Source organism: Lepus europaeus, chromosome 4, assembly GCF_033115175.1.
Source record: "Lepus europaeus isolate LE1 chromosome 4, mLepTim1.pri, whole genome shotgun sequence".
Taxonomy (NCBI): domain Eukaryota; kingdom Metazoa; phylum Chordata; class Mammalia; order Lagomorpha; family Leporidae; genus Lepus; species Lepus europaeus.
The window spans coordinates 110,778,719-110,797,569 of record NC_084830.1 but is presented as its reverse complement, the minus strand read 5'-3'; the positions used below and the strand labels follow the sequence as shown (position 1 = coordinate 110,797,569).

Genomic DNA, 18,851 nt, shown 5'->3' with positions numbered 1-18,851 from the left:
CATTTAACAGTCTCATTATTGTGCCAATTCCTTGACTAGGGTATCAGTCTAGAGTGTCACCTGTTCTTTGCCCAGTAGGCTTGGAAAATGGTGGTTTGGTATTCATTGCTTACTGGAAGGCCTTTGGGTCATTTATGCTCAGGAGATCCACCTGGAAAATTGGAAGAAAGCTTTTGTTAATGGTTGACTAGACCTCTCTCCAGTAAAGTTAACAATCCAATATGTTCTGTTCCATTGGTGCCAGATAGAAATACTTCTTGAGATGTTCTTCAATATTCGTTTATCTGCCATGACCAAAGTCTAAAGGAGGTTGCCTGCAGCCAAATCCATGATGATTCTCCACTCCTGCCTCCTGTCCTCAATCCCACACTCTTCTTCATTTTTTGCAGGGCTAGGAAGGGAGTAAGACAAGTGAAACACTTGCGTGGGAAAGGGGGCAATGTGTTAAGAGGGCACCAAGCATTTAATGATCAATAAAATAGATTTTAATGAGATTTTAAAAAATTGGTATTTTGATATTTTGTTCATCATGGAATTTTTGTATTAATTTTTATTTTTTTTAAATATTTCATGACATTTTGTCTTGATTACTGAGTGGTTTGGCACCCCTTCAACTCGGTACCCCAGGCAAGCATGTACTCCTTCACCCCTGCAAAGTATCTTTCATCAATGCTGGTCACCCCCAGTAACAAAGCTTGGCTCTGAACAAGGCATGAGCGTGGCAGCTTGCAAGAGTGGAAGAGGCATCTTTCTGTTCTCTCCAGAATCTCTGGTGGGGTTGCTGAAAATTTCTGTCTGCAGGGAACTCTTATATAAAAGCCTTAGTTGAAAAGAAGAGCCATTTACACTCTATACCTTCACTGGGCCAGCCACTTGCTCTCCAGAAAGCATCTCTCACATACTGTTTGAATTAAATCTCCCCTTCGCAGCTGGGAGGTGTGAGTTAAAAGCCCTCCCAGCAGCAGAAAAATATAGCTGTGTTTGGTCCAGGTTACAGTAACTGAGGGAACTGTAGCTTTGATTTGCTCTACTGGTATAAATGTAAATCCTTACGTGAAATGTGCTCAGCGAGAAAGGCGGCACTCTATTTTTAAGGATCGTTTTGATCCACGGCTCTGTCTATAGTGACCCTGCTGTCATATACAGTCACAGGGCTGCGGCCAGGGACTGCACGGGGAAGCTTCCAGCAGCCAATCAAAAGTTCTAGAATGGACATTTTCTCGGAGAGATTTTTAGATAATGTATGCCTTAGAGATAAATCTATTTGATGCAGAAGATCACATGGAAAAGTAAAAGCTCTAATTTCAGCCCAGTTTGTCCAAGCCAACTAGTACATTCAAGTCATCATTGATTCTTAATCCCCTTTCTTCTATCTGGAGTTGAAACTTATCTTAGATTTTCGCTGTTTGCACTGGGCATTTTGTTTTCCAGCAAGGCCCTCTCTCCCTCTCCTACCAAGCCTTTATGTTTTTTCTCCTTTCTTTATCATCTACCCCAATTCTGCCATCTGGAAGATACTTCTTCTTCCTTCTGACTATGCTGTATACCTCCTACTGCTAGTTCGCAACCTGAATCCAGCCCACAGAAATACTGTGTTTGGCATGTACAATTCTTTTTTATTTTTAAGATGTATTTGTCTGTAACTCTGTCTCTTAAATAAATAGAGGGAGGGAGAGACAGAGAGAAAGGTCTTCCATCTGCTGGTTCACTCCTCAAAGGGCCCCAATAGCTGGAGCTGGGCCAATCCAAAGCCAGGAGCCAGGAGCTTCTGCCAGGTCTCCCACATGGGTATAGGGGCCCAAGAAATTGGACCATATTCCACTGCTTTCCCAGGCCATTAGCAGAGAGTTGGATTGGAAGAGGAGCAGCCGGGACATGAACTGGTGCTCATATGGGATGCCGGTGCTGTAGGCAGAGGCTTAACCTATTGTATGCCACAGGCTCTGGCCCCATGTAGAATTCTTTAATAAAAGCCACAATTCCACTACTTCCTAATATTTTCTAGATGCCTGGATTCACACATTAATATCTGCACTGCCCCTATAGACATCTGAATATGAGAGCCAAATTTTGCTTTACCTAAGAGGCCCAACCCAATTTCCCCTTTTATTAAGAAATCATCCCAGACTCATGTAGCCTATATATTAGTTGCCTTCTCTACTACATCCTGACAACATTTTTGGTTTTATCATAGATTTCAGCACTTAATTGTGTACAGTTTTATGTTTGTTCCTGTAATGTTAGACTTCTCTGTACGTGTTAAGACAAGAATAGTGGGTTTTTGTTGTTGTTGTTGTTATTATTTCCCTTTTCAATGTCTTCTTACCCAACAGTTCACTAAATATAAACTAAACACCTACTATTAGGCATGCACCATGCTAGTCATGGGGATGCAAACTTGATTAAGACAAGCCACTCTGTTACTCAGAACCACCTCAGAGACCTTATTTTTCAACACTGCTAACTCTTGTCCTTGGCTTCAATAGTTGATTTAATAGTCTGGTAGCATACCTTGGCTCTCTCCATGCCCCCCTCCCATGGTTAACACTCATCCCACTGCTTCAATGAACTTTCTATGAATATTTAAATATAGCTGTCTGTTCTGTTGATTTGTTTGAGAGACAAAGGAAGGGAGGGACGGAGGGAGGGATGGAGGGAGAGAGGGAGGGAAAGAGAGAAAGAGAGAGGGCTCTCATTTACTTATTCATTGCCCAAATGCCTGCAATGACCAGGATTGGACTAGGCCAAACCTGGGACCCAGGAATTTATCCAAGTCTCCTATGTGGATGGCAGGGGTCCAATTACCTGAGCCATCACCACTGTTTCCTAGGGTTCACATTATCAGGAACCTGGAATCAGGATCTGGAGTAGGACATTCAACTCAGGCATTCTTATGTGTGAATATAGGCATCCCAACCTGTATCTTAACAATTAAACTAAATATCCAACCCAACCCACAAAGTTCTCTTTTGAAGTTGAGTCAACCTCTGGCCTGCCCAGATCATTGCACAGCTCAGTGTCCATCCTGTCTCTTGGAGACTTGACACAGAACATCATTTACTAGAATTGCTCTTCTGCCGGCGCCGCGGCTCAATAGGCTAATCCTCCGCCTTGCGGCGCCGGCACACCGGGTTCTAGTCCCGGTCGGGGCACCGATCCTATCCCGGTTGCCCCTCTTCCAGGCCAGCTCTCTGCTGTGGCCCGGGAGTGCAGTGGAGGATGGCCCAAGTTCTTGGGCCCTGCACCCCATGGGAGACCAGGAGAAGCACCTGGCTCCTGCCATCGGACTGGTGCGGTGCGCCGGCCGCAGTGCGCCTACCGCGGCGGCCATTGGAGGGTGAACCAACGGCAAAGGAAGACCTTTCTCTCTATCTCTCTCTCTCTCACTGTCCACTCTGCCTGTCAAAAATTAAAAAAAAAAAAAAAGAGAGAAAAAAAAAAAGAATTGCTCTTCTGTGGGTATCCCATGTTTGGTTCTCAGACTCTTCAAGGACAGGGCTGATCCATTCTTGGGTTTCACCTGTATTTTGAAGCTGCCTGGGCATAGTGCCAATCTCCAAGAAGATTCTCAATAATTAATCTCTGTGGTTTGATTGATCCTCCCCTCTTCAATTAGTCTATTTTCTTAAAATACATGCTGACACCAATTTGTTTGTTATGTTCAGCAGAACCTACCAAGAAAAGATAATTCTGTGCTGCTGTATATAAAAAGCAGGTTCCAATTTTGGGTGCCGTTGTCTTCCCGAAGATGTTTATCCTTCAGTTTACAAGTCAGCATGCATTTTCCCATTGGAAGAGGGTATCAAGAATAGTCACATTCCCATAGCTACGAGAGGTGGTGACAGAGATGAGGGTATTTTGTGCCAGGACCATCCAACATTTTGGGAAGATGTGGGTTCTGTTTTCAGTTCTAGTTCTACTAGTCTGTGCCATCTGAGGCAGTTCACACAAACATATTCGTGATTAAGAAGGAATCTCAGTTATTTTTAAGTTTTTCCATCTAAGTATCTCCAGCTTCAGGTGAGTGAATGTGAACATGCTCAGTGTCCTCATGCTGGAACCATAATGTTGAAGATATTTGAATTCAGTAGTATGTTTTATCCTGGTATTTATGCATGCTTTGTATTCTAACTCATGACAAAACCATGTTTGAATCACATGTCAGTGAATGCTTGTTGTAAGCCAAACACTATGCTGAGCACTTTGTACATAGCTGCCATATCTTGTGAGTAAGGTGTTGTCATCCAGTGTCACTCATGAGCAAACAGGCTTATGGGAAAGACTACTCAAGATGAGGAGAAATGCCCTTGATGCCTGTTGTAGGAACCAACAATTTTATCAGCACCATGGAGAGTTACAGAAATTCCCTGTTGCTTATTTTTAAATTATTTCATTATTTATCTGAAAGGCAGAGAGAGAGAGTGAAATCTTCCATACATTTTTTCACTCCCTAATGCCCTCAACATCTGGGGCTGGGCCAGGCCAAAGCCACAAGCTAGGAACTCAATCCAGGTCTCTATGGGTAGAAAGGACCCAACTAGCTTGAGTTATCACTGTTCCCTCCCAGGGTACACATAAGTGGGAAGGTAGAATCAGGAGACGAATTGGAACTTGAACCTAGAAGCTCAGATATGGGATACAGGTGACTCAAGTGGTACTTTAGGTGCTGTGCCAAGCACCCACCCATGTTGCTTGTTCTTTATAGAGAATTTCAATCTGAAGTGGAAAAACAACACTGATATATGCGTAACTGTGCACCTAGATCAGAGACTACATATTGTTTGTCAGATTTATTAATCTTTTCTGGACAATTTTGTTGTTCTTAAGATTGACATACTTCTTCTGTTCTTTCCTGGCAAAGGAAATGAGGTTCAAGGGCAAGATTTTAAATCCTTTTGTTGCTGATAATTTTTCTAAAGTTTCTGGTATCAATCCTGAGCAGGCTGACCATGGGGAGTGGGTGAATCCTGGTCAAGGCACAGGATACTGGGATGCTTCATGAGACCCATCTCCAAGATTTGTTTGTATGCCTGCCTGACTTGGAAGAGTCCATTTTTAAAAATGAGGTCAGCTGTGATTTGGGAAGATCCTGGTGAGGAAACTATATTATCCTCACTAAGTGAACTATCTAATGTCTATGTTCCCTCTATGGAGGATGGTATGGTAATTAAGGGTATTTTTGCTTTAAAAAGGAGGGTAAAACATTGTATATATTTTTCAGTTTTTCTCTTTCCCTAAGAGCCCCTTAGTGTTTTGTGTCAGTTCGGTCTGGGTCTCCAGTAAGGTCAGAAAGATCAGTGCCCAGAAGTTTCCAGATTCTCCCCATATATTCTCCTAAGTTCTTTATTACTTGACATCTCCTATTAGCTTTCCAATTAGTTAATCAAACAAAATCTACATCCACTCTAAAAGATTATAATGATTGCCTTTTCTGTCAAGTGCTTGTGCTGGATGTTGAATCTAAAATAATGACAAAGCCTTAATTCCTATCCTCTGGGCAATCACAGATGATCCTGTTCTTTGTTCTACATTGCAGAGGGGAAGGTGGCAATGGATTTGTTATGACTCATACCTCAGAAGAGCTTATAGTCCAATATTTTAAGGCTCTTGTTCAGGGCTGGATTTTAACAGTAAAGAATTAGCCTTAAGTCAGAGAATGAAATCCTGGCCATGGGATTTCAAGTAAGCATTCACATAGAGGTGCGGGTACATTTGAGAATCATGCTAGTCCCCATAGGCACCTGTTCAACCTGGGATGGAAACCATCCTGGGATTGTGGATGGCATCTCATGATAAAATAAGGGCTAAGTCAAAAGGAAGCAGGAGAAACCCTGAATTGCTAATGGAGGGGTTGGGGAAGGCTAGTCCTGGTGGGAGGGGAGAAGAAGGACATCAGGAAGTCAGGGCATATATGGCATGGAGGCCATATCTTGCGCATCTTTTGGAAAAATGATGGCAAGTGTTTTCACCACCAGGAGTAATTTTCTTATCCTGTGCCCCTCAGTGCATGTTTTAAAATGTACTGTCTTGGGGTGAGCATTTGGCAACACGTTAAGGCACTACTTGGAATACCTGCATCCCTAATTGGAGTGCTGGGGCTTGAGTCCCTGCTCTTCCACCTGCAATCCAGCTTCCTGGTAGTGCACATCCTGGAAAGCAACAGATGATGTTTCAAGTATGTGGGTCCCTGCCACCCATGTGGGATGCTCGAATTGAGTTCTGGGTTCCTGGCTTCAGCCTGGCTTAACTCTAGCTGTTGTAGGCATTTGGGGAGTGATGGAGCAAGAAGGAGATATCTCTCTGACTTTCAAAGAAAATGAAAAAAATAAATAAAAATTTAAAAATACATATTACCTCTCCAGCTAGCATAATGCACTAAACCTTAAGTAATTTTGTTTGCTCAGTAAAAGAAAATTAATACTATACAAACACTCTTCAGAATTTTTTGACCTGGAGAAACTTCTTCCTGGAGTTTATATTGTTCTCAAACAGGTCACTGTGACATTTTAATTCACCCATGCAGTATTACTAAAGATGAATGAGTACACCATTTCTGTTAAGTTTTTTGGAAATACTACAAATAGCTCTGGGCCCATTTCTGCAATATGACTCTTACAGGAGTCCATGGTTGCTGGGCTATTTGCTCAATTAGGGCCATTTGCACTTCAGCTTTGACAATGTACATTTTACTACTGTATAACTGCAGAACACAGGTAATACAGGTGTTTTAGCTCTAAATAGCTAATCAGTACCAAAATATGGACACAAAAATGCAAAACTGAATAATTGTTTAAGTGACTATTTGCAAAATGAACAGTGCATTAGCTGGTCAACTACAATTTAATTCTTATGCAATTGTATTTATATTTATTTGAGCAGGGATTTTTCATCTTAATAACTTTCACATAACATGTGAGTTTTCAGAATTAAGACTGTCTAGAGCCTGCTCCTTTATTCATTGAACTCTGAAAAAAGGAAACTGAGTGGCGTAATCTAAGCTTTTAAAGCAGATGAAACTATTCTTCTTAGAAAGCAGCCTGGAGTTGCAGATACCCTGGTCAAGACATAGCTACCATCTCCTGTTTTACTGTGTTTATAAACTGTCATTACAAATTATTTATTTATTTATTTGAGAGACAGAGAGATAACTCCCATTCCCTGGTTTACTCCCCACATGCCAGTAATGGCTGGAATTGGGCAGGACCAAAGCTGGGACCTGGGGACTCAGCCCAGGTCTTCCCTCTGGGTGACAGGGACCTGGTTACCTGAACCATCACCATTGCTTCCCAGAGTCTGTGCCAGCAGGAGGCTGGAGTCAGGATTGGAAGCCAGTGTGGAACACGGGCATCCTTACCAGCTTCTGAACTACTAAGCCACATGCCCATGCCAAACCATCAGTTTTATGATAGGGTTCCTGATTGGGAGACATTTGTCTTTCTTATTACATTTGGCTAATAAAAGCAATTTGATATCACTCTACATAGCCAGCCTATCACATAAGAGCCTTGCAACCTAGGAGACAAGGATTCAAATCCAGCTGCATCACCTACTTTCCTCATTTGTAACATGAGAAGAATGAGTGCAGCCAGTGTGCTCATATAAGGCTGTTGTGACACTTCAACTATGTTGGGGTGTAAAGCACTTCAGTGTCTGGTGTATATGCAGTGATCAGTAAATACTGAGTGATAATAATTAGAATGGCTCTTATTTTACATCTTAGAGTGGGTCAGAGTTTATCCTTAGTTTTTGTTAGGATGCAAGAAGATAATAAATACAAAGCCCACAGCCAGTTGCTTGGCACAAATGCCAGTGTGTTCTTGATCTATTTCTTTTTATGCAATCCCCCAGACACCTCCCATTCTGAAAAACAAAATACAAAAGTGTAGCATCTCCCACGTCCATCTTCTTAAAGTGGCTCCAGCCAACTCAGTCATCAGCATTAAGACATGGAACTTTGGGAAATTTAATTTTTTCCACTCTTGGTGGTAGGTTGGAGGTTCCAGTGTGTTGTTATAAAAGTCTCAGGAAGAAACATACAGAATCGGAATAACAGCAGTCTTTTCTAGAAACCAAATGAGAGTTTTTTTGTTGTTGGAGGTGATGGTTTTATTATGTTTTTGTTCCTGTTGCTTTAAGTTTGTGGATTTTTTTTTTTTTTCAGCTGCCAGGAAATGGAAGTTAAAAGCATTTGGTAAATGAAATAAAACATTTCATAGTTGTGCCTTTTAAAACATTATTAACTCACATTACTTTGTAGGACTCTTTTGTCAGTTTAGTAATATTGACAGCAGGCTTCCAGTATGAGCAGCAAGGTAACATCTGTAGCCCTAGCGGGGGCTAGAAGCTCTGGGAGGAGGGTGGATGTGGCTGTCCATGCCACGGGGGTCCACCGCCCCCAAACCCAGGACTGCCTAAAGGACATACACAGTTGCAAGGATGTCTCCATTCAGTCTCCTATGAACTTGATTCCTTTAGCCTGCAGGCTGATTTTCATTCTCTGGGTTCTTCTTTTATCATACATAATTACTGTTAAAATTTCCAATAAACCGTAGACCATTAAACTGTCCATTTAACCTCATGTCATTCCCTTTCCTCCTGCCCATTATGGTGAATCAATGTTTTCCCAGAGTTTTTGTGTACAAAAGTTTTTTTTTTAAAAAAAGGATTATATTATGCATGGTGCTCTGTAGTCTCTTTTTACCGAATATATTAGAGATATCTTTCCAGGTCAAGACCCATCTACCTTCTTCCACTTCACCATGAGGATGAACCATCATAAATATAATATAATTCCCAACTTGGGGACATTTATCTTCCTTGCTGTATCTGGATGCTATAAACAATGCAGTGTTGCTATGAACAGCTGCGCACACAAATGCTTGTCTTGTGATATTCCTTGGACAGATTTGCAGAATGATTTACCACCTACAAAGTGCCTCTGTGTCCATTCATTTATGTGATACTATGGGATGGAGCGGGGGACAGTCACAAGCCTGGACTGGAATCAGGCAGACCTGGATTGGCACTTGGATTAGCATTTCCATGACGTGTGGCCACAGAAAGAGACTCAGTTTCCTCATCTCTAAATCTGGAATAATAGAAATATTTCCGTCACCTCATCAGTACTTACAAGGTTCCTTCAGTTAATGTATGTAAAGCACTTGGAGGAGAACGTAATATGTAGTAACAGTTCAGTGTCAGAATGGGTTGCAGTTTCTCAAAAACAGTTCTGATGGTGTGAGTGTCATTATGTCAGATGTACAGATGAAGAAACCGAGGCTCAGAGTGACAAGATCAGTCAAGGTCAATGACAAAGCAAGACACAGTTAACTGTAGCTCCATAGGCTGTGAGCCAGGAGAGCGGGTGTGCAGAGTACTTCCCATAATGCTAAAAACAGCTGCCAGAGAGGTTTTGGAGGGCCTGAAGCACCATCTCTTCCCAGCTCCACCACTATACTTCATATTGTGGAGAGTATGGAGATAGAACTGAGCTTGGGTTCTAGTTGGCCACCTAGGAGTGGATCATTCTTGGGCAAGTATCTAAACTTCTCTAATCCTATGGTTTTCATCTAGGACATCAGTGGGGTTTTTATAAGAAGATAAGATTATAAAATGCCAAGTGTGTATGCACAGTTTCTGGTATATATGAAGACCTCAAAAGTTGTTAGGTAATAGAAGTGTCAGAATTGGAACCTGTATCTTCTTTTTCTTTTTCTTGCATCCTGCTGCTGCCAACCCTCACTGTTCCCCTCTAGAGAAGGCTAATTAATGCAAAGCTCAGGACCTCATGTAGGCATTCACTGCTGAAGTCCTACCTGGGGCATTGGGGGTCACCTGATGAGTCACAGAGGCAAAGATGACGGGTTGCAGCAATGCCCACCCAACCTTGCTAACCCCTGGCCCCTGCTTTTGTGTGCTGCCTCTGGCCCAGCCTGCTCCTGCTGCTTGCTTCACACAATGAGTTGTAGGTGCAGAAAAGTCTTTCGGGACAGAAATCCATTCAAGCAAGAGGAGAGCAGACAGACGGCACTTCACCTAGAACTCATGGAAAATCACATTACCATTAGGAGCTGAAGAGAGAGAGGGGAGGTGACTATTTCAGCTGGTAGCTGGTACTGCCTTTCACATTTAGATATTTCCTTTGTAGGTGGGTATTTGTGGTGCCTTCAAAGTAAGAAAGAAGTTGAAAAGGGCTCTTAGAGAAGAACACAGGGTGGAGGAAAAAAAACAGTAGTGGCCATAGACTGCAGGTGTTTTCATGGCTAGAATATGCATAATTTCTGTTTCATTATTTAAATCATAGGCCTTTGAATTCAATGCTGTAGCTATGGCCTTATGATCTTCATCTTGGTACAGAAAAGGGCTCAAGCCAAAATAGGAGAAGAAGATGTGGTTGGCCTTGGCACAGACACAGAGCCAGTGCTGCTTGTGTGGTAGAGTATGTCCATGTTGCACAGCAGAGCAAGGTTTTAATGTGTCACTCATCATGTGACCTTATGCAAACCCTTTCGCCAAACTGATGTTTTCCTTGCTATCTATTATGAGTTGCATTAACACTCTTTTCAAAAATATTTGCATTAGACCGGCGCCGCGGCTCAATAGGGTAATCTTCCACCTGCGGCACCAGCACCCTGGATTCTAGTCCTGGTCGGGGCACTGGATTCTGTCCCGGTTGCTCCTCTTCCAGTCCAGCTCTCTGCTGTGGCCCAGGAGTGCAGTGGAGGATGGCCCAAGTGCTTGGGTCCTGCACCCGCATGGGAGACCAGGAGAAGCGCCTGGCTCCTGGCTTCGGATCAGTGCGGTGCACCGGCCGCAGCGGCCATTGTGGGGTGAACCAACGGCAAAGGAAGACCTTTCTCTCTGTCTCTCTCTCTTAGTGTCCACTCTGCCTGTCAAAAAAATATTTACATTAAATACTTTTTTATTATCATTATCATATATATTTTTAATATTTTAAATAGAACAACTCATTTATAAATATTTAAACATAAAAATTTAGGGTAGAATTCCCTCTAAAGATGAGAGCTCATATGTAGTATTCTCTTTTGGAACACTACCAGGAAAAAAAATATTTTTTTTAATATAAGGAAGGTGGAAATCATGTGGAAAATGAATACATGGCTTAACAGACCCAAGGAAAGTGATTCACAAGCCAGAAGTAGATAAAACTGAGAACTCACCTGATGTAAAGCGAAAAATTCCCCCCACTAAAGTTTCAGGAAATGATAGGACCCAGTGTCCTGGCGATCAGGGTGAAGAAGAGGAGCTCAGAGAAGTTCAGTCAGTGGGAAGTCTGGGTAAGAAACATTCTGGGACCAGTGTTGGAGTCCCGCAGGTTAAGCCACAGCTTGTGCTACCAGCATCCCCCCAAATCGGAGCACCAGTGAGTCGCAGCTGCTCTCCTTGTGATGCAGCTCCCAGTCTAATCCACTTAAGAAGGCAACGGAAAATGGCTCAAGTGCTTTGGCCCCTGTAACCCATGTTGGAGACCCAGATGAAGTTCCTGGCTCCAGGCTTCAGCCTGGCTCAGTCCTGACCATTATGGCTGTTTAGGCGAGTGTGCCAGCAGATGGAAGAACTCTTTCTCTGTCTCTCTGTCCATTTGGGTTGTGAACCAGTGATTGAAAGATGTCTTTGTCTGTTCCTCTCTCTGTGTCATTCTCTCTTTTTAGTAAATAAAATAAATCTTTTTTTTTAAAAGCAGTCTAATTATATGCAGCTCTTTCATGGGAGAGTTGTTCTATAAAGGGGATAAAGCAGAGTATCTGGGCTTGGAGACGCCACAGACCATGGCAGGCAGTGATGCCATCCACAATAGGAGGTTGTAATCATGGCGCATCCTAGAAGCTGACCATTGCTGACTTCTGACTGTCATCCCACTCAGCTCCTAGTGTGCTGCCAGCCAGGTCTTAACCCTTTGGGCAGTGGATAGGGCAGCCTAGGAATGATTTGCATATGTTGGTATTTAAGTCTCTCCAACCAGATCACCTGTAGCAAAGCTCAAAGACAACAAGCTCTGCTCAAATGCTCATGGCTGGCAGTCAGCTTTGGGGTTATTCACTTGGAGGTGAGAGCACAAACCCACGAATTAAAGAAGGCTAGGAAGCAGCTCTAACGCGGAAGCGAGAGTGCACAACAAGCACACAGGAGGAAAGCAACTTGGAGGAAACAGATTCTGTGAAAGAAAGAACTCTTTTAAAAATAAAGAAACAACTTGGAAAAACAGAAGAGACCATCATAAGTGAAGAAAATGATAGCATAAAACACATTGAATGAGCTAAAAGGAATCAGATCTTTCCAAATTGCTTTTCATCCTTTTTGGGAAATAAAAACTGTGTAAGAAGTGGGTATTCTCTGTGGTTTACAACTGGGATAAGAATGGCAACGGCTGGAGCTGGACCAGGCTGAAGCCAGGAGTCTGGAACTCCATCAGGGTTTCCCACATAGATGCAAGGAGGCAACCATCTTCTGCTGCTTTCCCAAGCACATTAGCAGGGAGCTGGATCAGAAATGGAGAATCTGAGATGGAATCAAACCAATGCCCATATGGGATGTCATTGTTGTAGGTGGTGGCTTAACCTGCAATTGTCATTGATCGAAGACAGGTAGACTTTCTACAGAACAATAAAAACTATAACCTGTAGCAAACCAGCAAACAAACATCGAACTTGGTTATTTTCTAAAATTTGACCACGAACTCTACAGGACTATAAAATTTGTGATTTCTTAGCAGCTGTGAAAGGTTAATGAAATGAAGCTACATTTCCTGGAAGTGTATAAGGGTCTCCAGTGAGGGACTGTCATGGCGTAGCAGGTAAAGCATCCCATATGGGCCCTGGTTCTAGTCCCAGCTGTTCACTTCCAATCCAGCTCCCTGCTAATATGCCGAGGGAAGCAGCAGAAGATGGGCCAAGTGCCTGGGCCCCTGCACCTATGTGAGAGATTAAAACTATTATTAACTTCTAGCTTGATGCTGTTGTTCTACCTGCTACCTGCTCTAACCTGAGGTCTTTCTTCTGTTTAAAAAAAGGGGGGGGTTGAGGGTGAGCATTTGGCCTACTGGTTCAGACACTGGTTAGGATGTCTGCAGCTAGTACCGCAGTGCCTGGGTTTGATACCTGGCTCCAGCTCCTGACTCCAGCTTCCTGCTTATGCAGACTTCAGAGGCAGAGGTGATGATGGCTGAAGTAACTGGGTTACTCCCACCCATATGGGAAACTTGGGTGGCGTTTCCTGCTCCTGTCTCAGTCTAGCCATTTGGGGAATGAAACAGTGAATGGGAGCTCTCTCTCTCTCTCTAGTTCTTTTTTTAATTTATTTATTTTTATTTTTATTTTTTTGACAGGCAGAGTGGACAGTGAGAGAGAGAGACAGAGAGAAAGGTCTTCCTTTTCCGTTGGTTCGCCCCACAGTGGCCACCGCGGCTGGCGCGCTGCGGCTGGCGCACTGCGCTGATCTGAAGCCAGGAGCCAGGTGCCTTCTCCTGGTCTCCCATGGGGTGCAGGGCCCAAGCACTTGGGCCATCCTCCACTGCACTCCTGAGCCACGGCAGAGAGCTGGACTGGAAGAGGAGCAACCGGGATAGAATCCAGTGCCCCGACCGGGACTAGAACCCGGTGTGCTGGCGCCGCAGGTGGAGGATTAGCCTAGTGACTCGTGGCGCCGGCCTCTATCTCTCTAATTCTAAAATAAATAAAAATTTTTGTGAAGGATGGTTTTGCATTAACCAGGGAGATAGTCCAGACATTGTAGCACCAAAGGGAGATTTTTCTGCTTGGTGTTATCAGAAGCATTGAAAGGAAACTTAACAAAGGGCATACCTTTCACATAATTTGATTCAGTGTTATTAAATGTTGTATTTTTGTATTATTAAAATCATCTCATGTATGTAATGTTCTCTTACTGTTCTCGAAACAGTACAGGGAATCAATGGTTTTGAATTGTGTTCTACAGCATTCTAGGGTTGGCCTAGGACTCAGGGTGACCCAACAAGGCAGAGTTCGGCTCCATCCCAGCCCCAGTCCTCACACCCAGCCCTGTCTGCTTCCAGCTCTCCTTCTATTGTGTTAGATAGTAGGCTTGTACATAAATTCCTTGCAGATATCATGGCCCGTAATTATTAAAGGAAAAAAATCGCCACAATTTGCAGTGTGTTTAGGTTGGACGGATTGATTTCGTTCCCAGGGCCACAATGAGAAGACTGATTTTGTCATTTCAATTACAAGCCACCGCATACTTCGGGCCCGGAAGACACTTTCCTGGAGTTTCCCTCCACTTGCCTGGCACTGGAGCAATTAACAGTGGGTGATTTGTGGCTGCACTTTTATGGCCTAGCACAGGTTTATCATCTTGAAAGTTTTCCATTTGCATATATGCTATACATTCTTTGGATGACATTTCGCTATCACCAGAGTTTAGATTATGTATTACCTTGTACTGCGCTTTCTGCTACGTGCTGAGAATCTGCAAGCCCAGCCAAAATGCTGCTGCAGACCAAGGGGAACAGGAACTGCAGCCTCCGCTTCCTGAGGGTGTGCTCCGTGCCAGCCGCTAGTTTCGGGGACTTCAAACCGCATTACCTTATTTATCCCCCAAACCCATAACCTTGCAGCTTCTATTATTTGCCCCATCGTATAAAGAAGCTGAAACTCAGAGAGGAAAGGCAGTTTGCCCAAGTTCACCCAGCTCAATTTAGTAGAGTGAGGAGTGAAACTCAAGTTTATCTGTTCTCAAAACAATGTTACACAGCCTCCCATATTGGGAGCTTTCAGAGAGAAATGAATTGAACTTGACAGTTTTCCACTTTTAAATACCAAATTCTTCAGCATTTTAATTGCTGCTCTGTGGGCTAAAGAAAAAATGGTTATTTAAAAGGAAAAGGGGCAGGAGGTCGAGAAGAAAGGAGGGTTTTAATATCTCTATTGCTAAGAGAAAAGATGTAATCCTGGGGGGAAAATCATACCAAATGGAGTCCATTAAATAAATTTGATGAAATTGCAAAGGAATGCAGAAAAGATAAGAGAGTAATGAATACATAGCACTGAAGATTTTCTAAAATAGGAAAGAAAAGATCGGAAGTCACTTAAAGAATTAGAAGTTGGCCCAGATAAAGTCAGGGTGTATCCATCCTGTAGCAGGAAGAGGCTGAGGAAGCCCCATGTAGCATCCAGAGACCTGTGGTCAGGCTCCAGTCTGCCAGGAGCAGACAGTACCGCCAGACTGCTGTGTCTGAATCTTTTCCCTCCTGACTTCCTGGCTGGTTGACCGTGGATAAGTTACTCAACCTATCTGATCTTCAGTTTCTTCATCTGAACAGTGGAGATCATAATTTTGCTTATCTTGACATGAAACGAGGTAAAGTGCTCACAGGGTGCCAGGCATGTAGTAAGCACTTGAAAATGTTAGCTATTGTTACAACCATGAACATCAATAGGAAATTGTAAGTCAATTGCAAGTCAACAGTAAGGCTTAAAAACAGAGAAGGAAGTGAGGGCAGAGGTTCAGCTTCAGCCAAGGAATGTAGCTGTCTTGCCTGACCCTGAGCTGCAGGAGGGAAAAGGACTGTTTTGTGGGGAGCTTAAGTCTAGAGGGAGATTGAGGTTTTGAGGGACTTGATGGTGAATGGGAACTTGTTTCTGTAAAACATAGAGTTGGGGCCAGTGTTGTGGCGCAGTGGATTAAGCCACCACTTGTGAGGTCAGCATCCCGTATCAGACCACTGGTTTCAAGTCCTGGCTGCTCTGCTTCCAAAGCAGCTTCCTGGGAAAGCAGCAGATGACGACTCAAGTGCTTGGGGCCCCTGGCACCCATGTGGGAGACCCAGATAGAGTGCTCGGCTCCTAACTTACTTTGACCTGGCACAGCCCTGGATGTTGTGACCATTTGGAAAGGAAACCAGGGAATGAAAGATCTCTCTCTGTCTCTCCCTCTCCCTAGAAGTCTGCCTTTCCAATAAATAGATAGGGGAAAACCCACATGCTGTAACAAAAGCGCTGATGACCGTGGCTCTGCTGTGGCTCCACAAGGCTAGAGATCAGGTAACATGCTGGATACTTGAGTCTATGGTGGAAAGAGAACACAAGCTCTGGGTGACTCATCTTTGAATGCCAACAATTATTAAAACCTGATAGGAAGGGGAAACATAAAACATTTTTAAATAAGATTTATTTATTTACAGAGAGAGAGAGAGAGAGAGAGAGAGAGAGAGACAGAGAGAAAGATCCTTCATCTGCTGTTTCATTCCCCAGATGGCCACTGTGGCTGCTGCTAGTCTAGGCCAAAGTCAGGAGCCAGGAGCTTCATCTTCATCTGGATCTCCCATGTTGGTGCAGGGACCTAAGCACTTGAGCCATCTTCCACTGCTTTTCCCAGGACATCAGCAGGGAGCTAGATCAGAAGTGGAGCAGCTGGGACACGAACTGGTGCCCAGTGAGATGCTGCCATTTCAGTTGGTGGCCTTACCTGCTATGCCACAATGCTGGCCCCATCTCCCAGATTTTTTATGTAGAGAGAACCTGCCATATTGTGTTGGTGAGAAGGTCAAGGATCAGAGGTATTAAGTGGTAAGTGAGGTCGCACAACTGGCAAGTACAGCATTGGAACTCAGACCCCGAACTTTTGTACCTGCAACCCCAGAGCCTTTCCACTTGACTGTGACTACCTTAGAGGATGCATGGACAAAGCTCTATGCCCAAAATCTTTGCTGATAAACTGATCTGAGGATTTTTGAATATGCACGACATCCTTGCCCACCACAGCAAAAGCTCGAAAAGCATCAGAAGTCCTGCAGGAAAAGTTCATGAACTTCTACTCAAAGGGGCCAGAAACCTACACGTTATAACATGTCCCACCATGGATTTCCTTCCTTCAAGTCAGCTGCAGATGCATAGCTCTCCCATGATAGTTACAATTGCTGTCACATAACTCCGTCCCTGGGCTCCAGAGACTGTGGCTCTTCTATTTACCTGGGGGTGGAAGTAGCTTCTGCTGTTGGTGCTTCAGCTTCTTCATCAGCTATACAACCAATTTCCTATGTTAAGTTCCTTCCTTGTTCCCCACTGTTGGATGAAGAAACCAAGGTCTGGGAAGGTAAAGAACCAATAAGGTGCAGGGAATTGTTGTCGGAGCCAGAATCAGAATCAGAAATTCCTGACTCCAGAGCCTAAAGAAGTTCTTAACCACTATCATGTTTAAGGTGACTGGGGAATTCCTGGTGCCCAGTGCCAGAAGGCACTGCTGGTGATGATGGTGGCAGTGGTGACAAAAGTGTTGTTCGTGGTGGTAGTCACCACTGTCTGATCACTACTGTCTGTGTCCTTTAGGAGTCTGTCTACCCAGTGTCCTGGTTATCACATAGGTGTCTCTGATTGTGTTACAGGCCTTCACCTACCACCACATCCAAGAGATTCTGGTGCAGTTGCTTCGCACAGTGAACAGGATGGTCATCACCATGGGTCGAGATCACGTTCTGATTGTGAGTAGATTCTTTCTCCTTGTCAAATGTTTGAAACTCTTCAGGGTCTATGACCAGTACCTTGTTTGTTGGGGGGTCTTCTTTCTGTCGTCTGGTTGGGAAGACATGAAAGTTAACACAAGTTGCTGAACTAAAATAAGACTCAGGACTTGTCTGCCAAGTTGCATGAACTAGCAGGTGTAGAATATCACTGGTAAAGACAGAGAGGCGAGAAAAGCATTTGTAAGTGGACAACATAGAATGTTCCAGATGTGTGTCTGCCAGGAACCTTTTCTTCTGGCCTGGAGTCAGGCAGTACTCAGACTCAAAGGCATGTGAGCTTGGTTTTCTGGGTGGTTTCTGGTTATCTCTGTCCATATATGCCAGGTAATTCAAGGTCACTGCTGAATTTGGGGTTATTCTTTGGCACACATTGTGTTCTGATGATCAGGAAATGTCTTCCCCACAGTCTGCTTGTTTTCCATCCTCAGAGCCCATCTCTAATCCTTTAGCATCTGCCTGTCTTGCTTTAAACCAAGGACCCAAAATTTGGGTGCTTATAGAGCCCAGTCACGAACCTAAATGCATATGTCCAAACATGTCACTCCTGTGCTCAAACCCACCAGTGGTTTCCCATCCCACTCAGAATGAAATGCAAGCAATTTCCAGGCCTGAAATGCACTCTTCCCTTACTCATTCATGTGTCCCCCCCAACACTTAAAACATGATTCTGTTTGCTGTTCCCTTGGCCTTGTTTTCTCATTGTCATCATTTCTTAGCTCAGAGAGCTTTCCTGCCCTGACCATCCTGTCTGTGATACCAGCATCTCTCCATTTTCTTTCACTCTCTATGCCTTACTTCTTTATTTTTAATTAGTATTTATCACCTGAAATGCAGATCATCTTATTTGTTTGTTTTCTAGCTTTCTTGTAAAAATATGAGCTCCAGGAAAGTAAGAATTTTTGTCTGAGTTGTTCATTGCTTTGTCTCCAAGCCTTGAATGAATGAGTGAGCGAATGAATGAAGCATTCCTGGCAGGAACTGGAGTGTTTAAAGAGGACAAGTGCTACTCAGCGCTGACTGATTGGGCCATGTAGTTGCTGGAATCTCAGGTTTTTTTTTTTTTTTTTTTTTTTTTTTTTTTAAAGAAAAGATGTAAGCCCCATACTTTGTTTGAAATTTCCTGGTGTTTAAGCATTGGCAGCTAATTTTAAAAAAATGTTAATAAGCACAATATGACCCCCAAACAGTTGGATTTGGCTTTTGAGTGAGAATGTGATCTGGGTACTGTACTTGTACAGTGAGAGCCAGGTTCGGAGATATTAAATGACAGTATCCCATCTTCTCGGATGTTCAGTAGCTCCCCACTGCCTACCAAATTAAATCATAAATGCATTAG

The 18,851-nt window shown here is 43.5% G+C and overlaps 1 protein-coding gene across 1 annotated transcript in view; it reads left to right on the top strand.

Moving 5' to 3' along the window:
- Positions 1–18,851, top strand: part of DOCK2 (dedicator of cytokinesis 2) — a 439,395-nt gene that overhangs the window by 175,259 nt on the left and 245,285 nt on the right. The window contains exon 27 of the mRNA XM_062189655.1: positions 17,378–17,473. Within this exon, the coding sequence (XP_062045639.1) occupies positions 17,378–17,473 (96 nt within the window). The remainder of the gene's footprint in view (positions 1–17,377; positions 17,474–18,851) is intronic.